This window comes from Narcine bancroftii, chromosome 1 (genome assembly GCF_036971445.1).
Source record: "Narcine bancroftii isolate sNarBan1 chromosome 1, sNarBan1.hap1, whole genome shotgun sequence".
Taxonomy (NCBI): Eukaryota; Metazoa; Chordata; class Chondrichthyes; order Torpediniformes; family Narcinidae; genus Narcine; species Narcine bancroftii.
In genome coordinates, this window is record NC_091469.1 from 286,222,996 (window position 1) to 286,238,220 (window position 15,225).

At 37.0% G+C, this 15,225-nt stretch overlaps 1 protein-coding gene across 13 annotated transcripts in view; it reads left to right on the top strand.

The window, feature by feature from the left end:
• ccdc73 (coiled-coil domain containing 73) overlaps positions 1 to 15,225 on the top strand; it is a 127,972-nt gene that overhangs the window by 48,549 nt on the left and 64,198 nt on the right. For 11 of the 13 annotated variants that reach the window (XM_069902608.1, XM_069902596.1, XM_069902603.1 and 8 more), the window contains 4 exons: positions 9,349 to 9,420; positions 11,297 to 11,371; positions 12,112 to 12,147; positions 13,257 to 13,331. In XM_069902608.1, the coding sequence (XP_069758709.1) occupies positions 9,349 to 9,420; positions 11,297 to 11,371; positions 12,112 to 12,147; positions 13,257 to 13,331 (258 nt within the window). Of the gene's footprint in view, positions 1 to 2,597; positions 2,653 to 9,348; positions 9,421 to 11,296; positions 11,372 to 12,111; positions 12,148 to 13,256; positions 13,332 to 15,225 lie in introns of those variants that run through there. The other 2 variants (XM_069902651.1, XM_069902617.1) reach the window with 2 other exon arrangements.

Sequence of the window (15,225 nt, forward strand, 5' to 3'; positions counted from 1 at the left end):
CTTTTTGTAATTTTTTAAAGGAATCCCAGTCCTCTGATTTCCCACTAGTTTTAGCTTTCTTGTATGTCCTCCCCTTTGCTTTTATCTTAGCCTTCACTTCTTTTGTTAGCCACATTGGTACCATCTTTCCTTTGACTAATTTCCTTTTCCTTGGAATATATCTATTCTGCATGCCTTTTATAATTTTCAAAAATATCTTCCAATCCTGCTCTGTTCCTCCGACTAGTTTGCTTTTCCAGTTAACTTGAGGCAGTTCCTTTCTCATACCACCATAATTTCCTTTATTCCACTGAAAGATTGATACATCGATAACATTTTTACCTTTTCAAATTTGAAATTGAATTCGACCTTTAACTCCCTAACGACCTCAGGTTCATTGCACATGACCCAATCAAGAACTGTGGATCCTCTGGTGGACTTATCAACAAGTTGTTAAAAAATCCATCTCTTCAGTTTTCTACATACTTACTCTCCTGTGATCCAGTAATTTCCTGTCTTTTCCAATCTCCTGCCGTGTTAAAATCTCCTATAATTATTTTGATATTATCTTTGTGGCATGCCCTTTGTATTTCTGACTGTATCTCATAGTCCAATTCCTGTCTGCTGTTTGGGGGCTTGTATATATAACTGCCAATATGATCTTTTTACCCTTGGCATTTCTTAATTCAACCCATACTGATTTTACCAATTTGGACCCTATGTCCCTTCTTTCTATTGATTTAATGTCATTACTTATCATCAGAGCCCCCCCACCCCACCCCTTCTACCTCTACCCGCCACTCTTCTCTTTCTTGAATTCCTAGCTTCCATGGTAAATACAGATGAGAAGTGTTCATTTAAGACCTTGCTCATCTTATGGAATTTCTGGGAGTTATGAAGATTGCAATTTTCCTACCCTGTTAAAAAAAAATCAAGCCTTATTCCATTACTTCAATAGAGGTTGGCATAGAAGGATCCAGTTCTCATGCGATCAATGTAGATGGGCAAACCAGTTGGCATGGACCTAATTGGTTGAAGGTTGCATTTCTGTGCTATACAGCTCTATGCCTGACATGATTTCTAATGCAATGTCAACACATGTCTTTATTTTTCCAGCTACAATTATTTTTGAAGGAGAGCACAACATTTTCTTAATATTTCATAGAACATTTACCTTTTAACCAATATTGCCAAACTGGTTAATTTATAATTTTCTGACTGCAATTTGAAGATTACAATATGTCTATATTGCCAGATTATTTGATCACTTGTGAAATAATGGTAAATGCACTTAAAATGCTTTGTCACTAGAAGTTGGAATGTAGTTGAAGATGGTTAGTCCATATTTATTATCTGGAGGCTTTCATTGAACTGTTGCATTCTTGGTAATGGTGGTATACCTTTTCATATGTTTCTGTAAGATCCCCTCTAATTCTTTTGAATTGTAGTGAATATAGTTCAAAATAACTTAATCTCTTCACATAGGCTAATCCTCATCTCTGGAATCACACTGGCAAATCTCCTCTGCACCATTTTCAAAGCCAGTATTTTTGTCTCAAGAAAGGAGACCAGAACTTCATGCATTACCCTAGATGAAGCCTCACCAGTGTCCTGGACATTTACAGCAGAACCTCCCTACTGTTAAGTTCAAAACCTCGAGCAAAAAAAGCCAACATTCCATTTTCCCATGCACCTGCAAACCAACCTTTTGCAATTCATGAACCAGTACTCCCAAATCCTTCTACACAACAGCATGCTGCAATCTTTCACCATTTAAATCATAATCTGTTCTTCAGTTTTCCTTCGATATTTACCAAAAATGTACTTCATCTGCCAGACCCTTCCCCACTCACTTAAACCTATCTTTATTTCTCTTGACTCTGCATAATTTCCTTTTCCACACAGTTTAGTGTTTTCGGGAAACTGATACACTTGGTCCCAGCTTCCAAGTCATTAATGTATATCATTAGTTTAAGAATGCAATTTTAAAGTCTTGGTGTCTGGTTTATTTCTGCCACTGTGCAAGTAGTATCATTAGATTTCATCAGAAAGTAGTGTTTTCAAAATATTTTACTGGGAAAAAATTAGTCTGCTTGGCAATCTTTATAACGCCAAGCACACCCAGGAGTGTAAATCTCCCATGTTATTAATGGTCACAGCGCTGATGGATAGGTTCCAAAAGGATAGGAATGTTCACTTTCACTGCAATGAAATCTGTTTCCAAAAGATCAAAGTTTATGGTTGTTTTGATGAGAGAATTTTCCAGAAGTGCTCATCTGCTTCAAATACAGAATAAAGAGAATTGGCAAAAGAATCAGACGGGAAATAAAGAAAATGTATTTTATCTTGTGAATTGTTATGATTTTTTTAGTTAGTCTGATTGAAAAGGTGGCTGAGTGATATATGATTGTAACTTTCAAAATGGAATTGGGTATGTACTGGAATAAGAAAAGGTGTGGTTTGAGGCAAGGAGGAGTGGAGAAGGAGCTACTTGGATTGTGGCTTCAATGAGATGGCAGGGAACAATGGTCAATTATTCTGTGATTCTAAATCATAGTAACAATTTTATAACATCATAATGGCAACACATCAAATGACAAAACAGTCTACCAAGTGTGTACCCTTAATTTTTTTCTCTTTGGCTTGGCTTCGCAGATGAAGATTTATGGAGGGGTATGTCCACGTCTGCTGCAGGCTCGTTGGTGACTGACAAGTCCGATGCGGGACAGGCAGACACGGTTGCAGCGGTTGCAAGGGAAAATTGGTGGGTTGGGGTTGGGTGTTTTTTGTCTTTTGTCAGTGAGGTGGGCTCTGCGGTCTTCTTCAAAGAAGGTTCCTGCTCGCCGAACTGTGAGGCGCCAAGATGCATGGTTGGAGGCGATGTCAGCCCACTGGCGGTGGTCAATGTGGCAGGCACTAAGAGATTTCTTTAAGCAGTCCTTGTACCTCTTCTTTGGTGCACCTGTCTCGGTGGCCAGTGGAGAGCTCGCCATAGAACACGATCTTGGGAAGGTGATGGTCCTCCATTCTGGAGACATGACCCACCCAGCGCAGTTGGGTCTTCAGCAGCATGGATTCGATGCTTGCGGACTCTGTCAGTTTGAGTACTTCGATGTTGGTGATGAAGTCATTCCAATGAATGTTGAGGATGGAGCGGAGACAGCGCTGATGGAAGCGTTCTAGGAGCCGTAGGTGATGCCGGTAGAGGACCTATGATTCAGAGCTGAACAGGAGCGTGGGTATGACAACGGCTCTGTACACGCTGATCTTTGTGTGTTTCTTCCGGTGGTTGTTTTTCCAGACTCTTTTGTGTAGTCTTCCAAAGGAGCTATTTGCCTTGGCGAGTCTGTTGTCTATCTCTTTGTCGATCCTTGCATCAGATGAAATGGTGCAGCCGAGGTAGGTAAACTGGTTGACCGTTTTGAGTTCAGTGTGCCCGATGGAGATGTGGGGGGGCTGGTGGTCATGGTGGGGAGCTGGCTGATGGAGGACCTCAGTTTTCTTCAGGCTGACTTCCAGGCCAAACATTTTGGCAGTTTCCGCAAAACAGGACCTCATGCGCTGGAGAGCTGGCTCTGAATGGGCAACTAAAGCGGCATCGTCTGCAAAGAGTAGTTCACGGACAAGTTGCTCTTGTGTCTTGGTGTGAGCTTGCAGGCGTCTCAGATTGAAGAGACTGCCATCCGTGCGGTATCCTTAATACATTGCTGGAAATCTACTTTTTCATAGGTCAATGGGTTCTTAAAGGATGGGACATCAGTTCAATGTTGTAACTTTCATTTAAATATCTGGTATTGGGTTCAGGTGGGTCCTTCTCTCAATGATAGCTTTGTATCACATTTTGAGCAGACTCAGAGCAATCACAATATTCTTCATAAACTTTGTTTCCCTGGAATCATAAACTTCAAACTATTTATTTTCTCAGTTTTCTCCCCTTGTTTATCTCCATTATGTCAGTTATGTTAATTTATTCCCGAGAGGTGAATACAAGTTTTATAGATTTATTTACCATGGTTCAGCAGTTTTCTGGTCCTGTTTCTTATGTACTACTGGTTTCAATGACTTGCCTGCTCATTGAGAAATAGGCTCAGTAAAGTGCCAGAAAGTGATAACAGTATTTGAGTTATTTCATTTCTGCTCTTGATAAAAACAGAGGTGTTGCAAAAACCCAACCAATTGCATGCAAGACAGTTTGGCTTCTACAAGTGATTTCTTGTTTAAACTGAAACAAGAAAAGTTCTTTCAATGCCATACTTCATGAAGTACAGACTTTTTATATTACCTGGCCTCCATCTTGTGCATTATTATCAGAATAATCTGTGAAACTTGATTTTTGCTGAACAACGTCAGTGAAGTTTTATTTGGTCCCGAGTGATTGACCCTAGAAAATACAGAGTGGAAATTGTTCACCATGAGTTGAAGATCATTTACAATATTATACACAAAAGGGATTAACATAAATTAAGGTAGTTTTATAGGATTTTGTTAACTTTCTTCCCCATAAAAAGTCGAAAAAGCATCTTAAAGAGATACTGTTATCAATATGATTTATTTCTTTTTGTAAGACAATCATGTTTTTACAACTGATGTGTATTGCCAAGAAATCTTCTTAAGCTTACCCTTTGTTTCACCTTTCTTGCTGGGGCATTCTGAGATATCCCAATCAGTGTACCAAAACAGAGGAGGCTGTGAAGTATGAAAACTATTTGGCTTAGAGTCATGAGAAAGGGAAGATTGCAATTTTGTAGGAGGTAGATTATGAGCATGTAGAAAAGTGTAAAGTAACTGAACAGCAGGTTTTTTTGTGAAACTTTCTTGACCTAAGCCAGTTTGTCCCTAAATATGTTTAGGGTCAATAAGCAGAAATCTCTCCAAACAAAACATTCTCCTTAGGAAATAACTTCTTGCGACAAATAAATATGTGCTGTTTGGGGGAGTTGATTTGGCATAGTGAACAAACCATTGTCAGCTTGGTCTGAATTTGTGTGAAATACCCAAATCCTTTCATGGAGTTGGACATTCATTAACTTCATGCTTTCTAACTCTGTATTTTATCAGCTATATTTGATCACAATATAGGGGGTCAGGGAAGTTTACTGTGCATGTAGCATTACTTTAGTGTTCTGATTCTGTAACTAAAAGAAGTGTTTCACAATATTCCATTTGCAGCAATGACCACAATGATGTTCTCCAGTGGATGATCTAATTTGCCCTGAAGTAGGGACAAGGGGGAATCTTCAGTGATAACAGCATCTATTCAGCAGCTTTATAAACATACATATGAGACCACAAGGGATATTTTCTAACAAAAAATGAAGAAGAAGACATTATTTGAGATGACAAAACACTTGTTTAAAAGAGAGAGAGATGCAGAACTTGGGTTGTAAATTCTTCAATGCATCAGATATGGAGCAAAGAAAGTGAAGTAGTTCAAGAGACCAGAACTAGAGAAAAAAAGCAAAAATGTACCTGTAGGGATAATGGAGCAGAGATGTTTACAGAGATTGTCAATGTCAAGACAGAGATTCAAACACAGCATTTAAAGTCAAGGCATTTGTTGACTGGGAGCCAAAATTGCTTGATGTTTCACCTGACTCCAACACTGCAGTTCAGTGATTTGGATCAACGCACTTACTCAGTGGTAGAGAGCTGCAAAAAGCCTTTGAGGAGGCAAATGTGTTTGGTCACATAATGTTATAACTGTTTGGACTCTAGCTTAAATTGGTAATGAGTAGGGGCTGTATTGTTCTATAACCATATTTGGTATATTTCTCCTCTTTTTATATGCTGCCTTTACCACTAATTTGCCTGATTGTCACTGACCATGGAGTCGATTTCAGCCCACATTGTAGTCATGATCCCTCTTCAATACTGATCTTGATTGAGAAATTATGAAAGCTCTTATTTACCTTATATTGAAGGAATGTTTATCTGTTTCATTGATGCACCATCAATAATCACAAAATACTGAAGTTGTGAAACTGATAGGCTTTTATTAACTATAGACTGGAACAGCCATCAACCTTGTTGACTGATCAAGGCGGAATGAAATGAGCATGCAAAGTGCTATGGGTAGGATCGGTTTCAGGAGGCGTGTCCAGCCAGCAGCAGCCAATCATAGCATAACAGCAGTTTACCATATTCACTAAATGCCAAGTTTCAGTTTGCTGACAAGTTGTAACATTTAAATATTCCATTAAAACTGCTGAAATTGTACTTTATCTTGGTCTGCTATTTTCAATGAACTACATGGTTGCAAATTGATGATAAAGGTAATATGGATTTTGTCCATTCAAAGTAAAACTGCAATGTTCCATTTCAACTGGTTGCACAATGGACCTGATGCATTCAAAAATATTCAGCAGGAGCAAGTTATGATTCATTATCTCAAAACCTTTGAAAAATTACCCCTTAACTATTTAAAGACAGAATGACCCTGGAACCATAGAACATTACTGCACAGAAAAAAGGCCCTCAGCCCTTCTAGTCTCTGCCAACTATTCTGCCTAGTCCCTCTGACCTGCACCCAGTCCCTCTGACCTGCACCCAGTCCCTCTGACCTGCACCCAGTCCCTCTGACCTGCACCCAGTCCCTCTGACCTGTACCCAGTCCATATTCCTCCATACCAACCCCCTCCCCCTATCCATGTATTCATCACTTCAGTTGGCAGCTTGTTCCATACTCCCACCATTCTCTGTATGAAGAAATTCCTCTTAAAGTTCCTTCTAAACTTACCCCCTTTCGCTCTTAACCTACATCCTCTGGTTTGTATTTTGCCTAACCTCAGTGGACAAAGCCTTCTTACATTTACTCTCTCCCTACTCATTGTAATTTTGTACACCTCTATCAAATCTCCTCTCATGTGACAAACAGCCATTTAAAGAAAACCTATTTAGTGGATTTTTTTTTTTTTTTTTTTTTTCCTGGAAGTCAGCCTGAAGAAAACTGAGGTCCTCCATCAGCCAGCTCCCCACCATGACTACCAGCCCCCCCACATCTCCATCGGGCACACAAAACTCAAAACGGTCAACCAGTTTACCTATCTCGGCTGCACCATTTCATCAGATGCAAGGATCGACAATGAGATAGACAACAGACTCGCCAAGGCAAATAGCGCCTTTGGAAGACTACACAAAAGAGTCTGGAAAAACAACCAACTGAAAAACCTCACAAAGATAAGCGTATACAGAGCCGTTGTCATACCCACACTCCTGTTCGGCTCCGAATCATGGGTCCTCTACCGGCACCACCTACGGCTCCTAGAACGCTTCCACCAGCGTTGTCTCCGCTCCATCCTCAACATCCATTGGAGCGCTCACACCCCTAACGTCGAGGTACTCGAGATGGCAGAGGTCGACAGCATCGAGTCCACGCTGCTGAAGATCCAGCTGCGCTGGATGGGTCACGTCTCCAGAATGGAGGACCATCGCCTTCCCAAGATCGTATTATATGGCGAGCTCTCCACTGGCCACCGTGACAGAGGTGCACCAAAGAAAAGGTACAAGGACTGCCTAAAGAAATCTCTTGGTGCCTGCCACATTGACCACCGCCAGTGGGCTGATAACGCCTCAAACCGTGCATCTTGGCGCCTCACAGTTTGGCGGGCAGCAGCCTCCTTTGAAGAAGACCGCAGAGCCCACCTCACTGACAAAAGGCAAAGGAGGAAAAACCCAACACCCAACCCCAACCAACCAATTTTCCCTTGCAACCGCTGCAATCGTGTCTGCCTGTCCCGCATCGGACTGGTCAGCCACAAACGAGCCTGCAGCTGACGTGGACTTTTTACCCCCTCCATAAATCTTCGTCCGCGAAGCCAAGCTAAAGAGAAAAAAAAAAAAGAATTTAGTGGATTACCTTTTAAGTTGTTCTTTAACTTGTGAAGTTATTTTCAGAATGTGACTTTGTATACCTTAGTGACAAAAAAATCCCATTATCTTTAAGTGAATAAAGAAACCAAGAAGATATAGAACATTTCACATGCAAGGGGTCACTTTTAAACCACAGTCATGATTGCTGTTAAGTGAAAATGGCAGCCATTTTACTCATAAAAAGGTTTTAGATAAAAGCAATCTGATTAATGTTTAGATGTTGTGTCCAGGTAGTCATGGTTGAAGTTAAAATATTGATCTCTTGAAAATATCATTCCCGTTTCTCAAATAGTTCCATGAGCTCTCTTAATATCCACATAGAAACCTTGTATGGAGGATGACACCCGCAACAGAACTGCCCTTCCTTCGGGATTGCTGGAGCAGAAAAATACATTAAGTGCTTAATGTATTTTACTTTATAATAATTTATTTTTTTAGCATTTTGATGTGCCTTTCACAATTAAAAAAAAAATAATATATGTTCTGCAGTCAGTGTCTCAGGAAATGCTGCCTGGGGCTGCCTCTTCACCTGTAGCTTGCTTCACCTTGCAGGATATTTGCTGGCTGTGGGAGATATTCAATTTATCTGGCCTAGGGTTATGGACTGTAAGGGAGGAAAGGGTTAGATTGATGTGGAGAAGATTTATATCGGTCGGCACAACATCTTGGACTGTCGTGTCCGTACTGTGCTGTACTGCTTTATATTCTATGTTCTCCTCATCCATAGAAAGCAGGAGCGAGCAAGGCTGGGTTATAGGCACCATATTTGGAGAATGAGCCAGCACCTGGGCAATCTCCTGTTGTACATTTAAGTCTTGAATGTTGCTCCATAAAGAAAATTGATTGGCTTATAGACAAAAGGTATGTTATTTGTCAAGTTGGAACAAATTTACTTAATGGACAGGGTAATTTCAGATATGGTTCAATAAATGCTCACAACTGAGATTACCATTCCCATGAAGTGTTGAAGTTATTAATTCTGCTGTGGTGGCATACATGACTATGGAAAGATTTAAAAAATAGGTTGCCGTTGACTAACATTATAAAACTTCAGCAAGGAAACCTGATCTTTGAATATTATTTTTATTCTGTACTTGGAAATATTTAAATGCTTTATCTTGTGTGTAATTTCTGCTGCTATGGTAGTAGTGTTCTCTAATGACATTGTATAAATAACATTGCACAAGATTTGTACTCCTACCTCTTCTAAGAAAAATTCAAGAGGTGCATGAGGTAATTTGCTTTATTTTCTACCTTGGGGCAGTGGAGGAGGAATAATTACCATTTTGTGTGATGTATCCTTCAGTAAAATTATTTTTTTTATCGTATAAATGATACAAACTTTATTTTTATTGCCACAATAAAAATCTGTGTATCACATAAAATATAGTTCAGTTTATTGAACCATTTTCCAAATCATGGAGCAGATCAAACTGCTGGGATAATTAAAGTTTGAGTTTTACTAAGTTTTCATTGTACTGATTTAGTTTTATGTTTTAGGCAGCAGAAAGTCGGTACGAAGAACAGATCAGTAAACTTGTGGTGGAAAAGCAAGAACTAGAATGGCAGAAGGTATTGTATTGGCACATAAAACATGGTATAGTGTTAGAAATCATGCAAAATGCATATTTATCATGAATGGAGGGAGATTTCTTAAATAGGTACATTTAAGGAAGAGCCATAAACAATTGATAATAGTTTTGTTTGAGGAATTTCTAATATTGTATAAAGAAAATCCATGATGTTAGGTTTTTGTTGATTATTTGATTGTTCTTTCTAATTCATCTTCCTTTTATTTGTCACTGCAAAACATCTCTATGTTATTATTTATCGGGATAAATGCAGTACAAGTGGATGCCACTTGCTGCTGTGCTGAAAATAGAATTATTACAGGTTATGGACTTTGCCACTGGGTGGTCCCAGTTACAGTCTCTGAGCCTGTGATTTTTGGTAATGTGGTGTTCAGTCATTCTTTTATGTTTTGCGTATTGATTAAAACAGGAGCACTTCTTAAGAATACCATTTTTAATTGTATTGTAATCAAACTCTCTTTTCTGCATAGAATATATAATCAGATTAGACTGAATAATTAGATAATTGTACATACAGTGTGATTTCCACAGATAATGGTTGTGGATTAACAGTGAACAGCATTAGTTGATCACTATGTACAGAACAGAAACCTTATGATTTTATGTACTAAAAACATCTCTGAAGGCATCCAGATTTATTGGCTGCCTTCTCATTGCCTCTCCTCCCCCTGCTTCATAAGGATTTTGTTCTTTCTGTTCAGTTAACAGAGTATCTCTCTCCCTTTTCTTCCTGCTTCTGCATATTTTGTATGTCTCGGATCGCCAGAAACTCTTTTGGCTAGGTGACTGAAGGTCATGAAATACCTGGTAGTGGTTGTATCCGGAGTTTAGTGTGTTAGAAACTGTTGTGGTGTGTCTGAGACAGGTACCGGGAGTTGTTAGATTTGAGTCTAGCTCCATTATTATTTTTTGTTTGCCTGTTGCTCATTGTGGAGCAGCCATGGTTTCTGCATGTTAGAGCTTGTTTCTGTTGGAAAGATATTGATCGGAAAATTGACATGGTGAGGAAAAAAATTGTTCATTATGATTGGTGAATAGCAAATGTAAAATAAGACACTGAAGAATTCACACAGTTGCTGAGGATCATACAATGGTCATAATATGTCAGTCATGACAGAATTAGATATTAAACTAACAGTCCTTTATACCATTTACTAATTATATTTTGCTTAAATATATTTTGAGCAAAAAGTGAAACTTGTTCACGAAATGGAAATGAAACATCAAAAATACTTTTTATCCCCCTGTATTCTGGAGAAATGTGTAAGGTGAAGAATCACATTTAATGGATAGTATCTTTTAAGATATTTGCAGAATTATTTAGCAATATGGTCCTGATAAACAATGCCATAATGTGACAAACAGGTATGTAACACTACCTAAATTGTGGATTTTTATGTTTTTACTTGAGAGTTTATGAAGATAATCTATATATTCAGCCATTTCATGAAGAATTTTTAGTCTCTATTCTCTTTTCTGTCCTTGCCTGAAGTGCAGGCTTTACATAAAAATTCATGTGAGCACTGCAAACTGATACTCACTGGTTTTCTCTGCTTTTTAAGCAATTTCACTTTATTTAAAGGTAGCAGTGGTATTCAAGTTCTTCTATGTGTGTCAAGACAATCCAAGCTCAGCTGTATTCCAGTTGTAATAAGATCATTAAAATTTGATCAATAAATAACATCATATTACTGTTAATATTTTCAAATGTATTAATTTGTTTATAAATGAAAATGTATTGATTTCAAAACAGTTGTGTTAAAATATAATAATCTTTGCTGGGTGTCCACAAGCAGTTGATGTTTGCTTCCTTTATTAATTGACAATATAGTTTGGGTCACTGTTTATTTGTAAAGCAGGAGTCATTGCAGAATCAGAATAATGCACTATCCAGTCAGCATGAAGAAGCCATAATTGCTCTAAAAAAGCAGGTATGTGTCTTTTGTGATCAATTTAAAGAAAAAAGTATCTGACAATAAAACAGTTTATTACACACGATCTTTAAATTTTTACAGTGAGTAAATACTAATAATGGGAATGCTCTACAGTGTAGTTTAATCTAGTTCTAGTTTATATTGTTGGAATATTGGGAGTTTCATTATTATACTGCTTTGTAACTTTTTTAGGACAACCCTTCCATTGTTTGCTTGCAGTGAATTGTTACTGCTTTAAATATCAAGGGACTATTTCTGGATTTAAATCCAGAATGACATTCTTTAAGATTAAAATTACTTAAAATTGTATATATTCATTTTGTTATATTATTTGTTTTCACATGTAAAGTATCCAATCAGTAAGGTGCTGCTTTACGCTATAAATTGAGGAAAGCATTGAGATTTGTGTGTTATGCAACACTGCTTAATTGTATTGTGTTGTCATTTATGCTTTTCATTAATTTAGATGAGATTTTTAGACCATTTATTTTATGTAGACTTCACACAGTATGATGATGAGAATTATTTCTGGACAGAACAAAAGACAGCAGTGTCTTTTGTATGTTTGTATCAATGAAAGCAAAAATATCTTATTTTAAATCTGTGGAGTTGAAACTATTGTATTTTGTGACATGAAGCTTAAAAACGGAGTAATATGTCAATGGAAAGATGTTAAGATAGAGGGATGTTTTGGTTTAATTTGAATAAATATTATTAACTGGAGCTATTTCTTACAGTTTCAGATACAAGTAAATGCAGTAGAAGAGGAAAAGGTATTGCTTGTTTTAAATGCTTAAAACCTGAAGAATTGAATTGAAGAATATTTTGCTTATTATTTATAAAATTGGTTTGCTAAATTTTTGTTGCCTATATAAAATCTATTTGAAGTCAGTATAGATGAAAGGAAAAAATTGTGGAATTGATAAATGCAGAACACGGTGGACCCTAGTATTTGAAATGCAAGAAAACTGAGAAACCTGAATATCTGCTGAGAGAAAAAAAGTTGCATCAAAACTGGTCATGGATTAAAATTCAAAATATCAATAGAGGCTGGAAATTTGAAACAGGCAGCTTCCATAGATGGAAATGGAGTTAAATCTCTGTCTTGAGCCTGAATTGTGTTATCTTGTGTTCTGGTTATCACGATTCCAATGGATTTTCTATTCCTCTCTTTTCTGCTCTGTTCTTCCTTTATTTGCATCTCCTCTGTACAGATTAGCTGACATTAACAATCCTGATCAACAATTTGTATTGTCCATTGTGATTTCCAGGCATGCCCTTTGTTTTTCTCATTCTTTCCCATCCCCCCCCCCCCCCCCCCAAATTAAAGCCTGTTATTGAAATTTTCAAAAGTTAGAAAAAGGGTCATAAACTTGAAATGTTAACTTTATTTCTTCATCCACTGAAGCTGTATGAATTGCTGAATAATTCAAGAATTTTCTGTTTTATTATTTTGGAGTTTTTTTTGGCTATTGTGCTTTTATTACTTTAACATTTACAGCCATGATTTCAGTTTTCTACTTTGGTAGATATAATATACGCTGATAGTTAATTATCATTACGTTGATCGTAATGGAATATCTACAGTAATTTTATCGAATCAATGATCAAAACTAAGAATTTTAATGGAAGTGGATTGAACTTGGCTTTTCACAGAAAATGTCAGGAGACTGACAATGATATTTGAGAATTATCATACTTTATGGCTCCAATAGTTAAAAAGTGTACACAAATCCTGCTTTAATAGTTTTTGTCCAATTATTCATTGAATGCATAACAGTTATATGGTACATCAAAGTAAAGAAATGGATTATTTGGACAAACAGAAATATAAATTTTGTTAGATTTTAAAATAATGTTAATGTATATTATCCTTTTGTAGGGAAAATTCCAGCTTAGCTCAGAGTCAAAAGAAAGAGAAATCAATGGACTGAAAGAAGAATTAAAAATATTGCAGGTTTGGATCAGTGCTTCATGTTAATATGAATGCGGTAATGCAATGTGTAAGATATTAACCGTGGATCTGAAGGTGGCATAGCTAGTAGAGGTGCAGCTTCAGAGTTACAGCTACTAGGGTTCAAGCCTAACCATTAGTGCTGCCTGTTTGAATTTGCAAACTCTCCCTGCAACCACATGGGGTTCCTGCAGATGTTCTGACTTTTTCCCCCCCACATCCCAAAGTTATGCAGGTCTGTTCACTGGTCACTCTCAATTGATTGGTGGAGCCTGGAGAATTGTGGGGAAGGGGGGAGGTAGAAGAGAGAGTCGATGAGATTATAAGGAGAATGTGCAGTTGGAAATGGGAATAATTTGTGAAACCGCATCAACTTGACGGGCCAAGTGGTCTTCTCCTTTGTTGTAAGAAAATATAGGATTGTAGAATTTAATATGAAAAGCATTTTATAGCCTGATTAACCATGTTAAGTCAACTTTAATTAGAATAGTTATTGAAATATATCAGATATTACTTGGATAATTATTTAATTTTTAAAATTTGTAACATCTTGAGGAAGTTCTGTCAGACTTGATGAAAATAAACAATGCAATTTACAGTTTTAAACTCATTATTTGTGCTTTTACATAATCATTTATCGATAACCAGTGACATATTCAAACAAAACTGTGATGCCTAATTGAAAATGGAACAAATACTATAATACTTGTAGTACATTGTAATTATGGACGTATTATAAAACTATGCATTTACCTATTGGATTAAATTATAAAATTGTATATTGGTTTGTTAATAAAGGATTCCAGAGTTGACAGTAAATATGCAATTGTCATACCTTGTCACAGAAGCACCCATGGCTTATTATTTTTCTAAAACAAATGAGCAAGGATGAGTTAAGTGCAGTGTATCAAAGAAGCTCATTTCTGAATCTTTGGTCATGTATATTCACAAACATTCATATTCTTGCTACTTCATTGCATAATTATATTAAAAATTGCAATCAACAGCTTGAAATTTCAGACTGATGCAGTGATAGCTTTAATCTCTCCATTAATGGAAATCATAAGAAAGTGAATTATTTAACAGTAAATATCATATCATATCTAATTTTTGGAAGAATATATTAATTTTGAATAACAAAACCCAAGGTATTCCAAGGACATTAAAAAGAGCTGAAGTGCTTCTGTGGATAAATCGACAGCTGGCTCTCAAAAAAAAAGCAGTATCCAAAACAAAGCCGATGACTGGAACCTCTACAATAACTCTTGGACTAGATGCTTCTGACCTCATAAGAGCTGGCAAATATCATACTGTCTTATCTATATAGGTCTCAATATCATTTAATGTAAAAAAAATTCCATTATCTCACTTAGAGAAGGCCAAGAGTTCTTTTTATTACTCTACAATACCTATGTGTCATGTGCAGCAGAGCACGGCAAACCCTATACATCACCTATGCTACGTCCCAGACTGAACAAGCCAAACAAATCCTTACAGCTACAGCATGAAAGGTCAAGCAAGAGGAGATATTTTGTTGATTTTGAAAGCACACCCTACATTAACTAGATGATTAAAGCAAGCAAGAAGTGACACAAGTAACAAACTACTTTGTTTATACAGGAATTTTAATTAACTCGGAGTATGGAAAACAAAAAATAGAATACTGAAGTTGTAAAAATAAACTGCTCTTTGCAGTGATGCAGTAAGCAAAACATAGCTGTTCACTTGAGGATCAAGGTTCATCTGGCATTTTAAATTGAAATAATTTGTGCCATTTGGTCTTGCTTTATAGAATTGCAAATCCCCAAAAGTTTATTTAAATCTGTGTGAGGTAGCAGGAAGCTGACATATTTCGTGAAGCTTTTAACAAATATAAGACAAAATGTGGAAAGTGCTA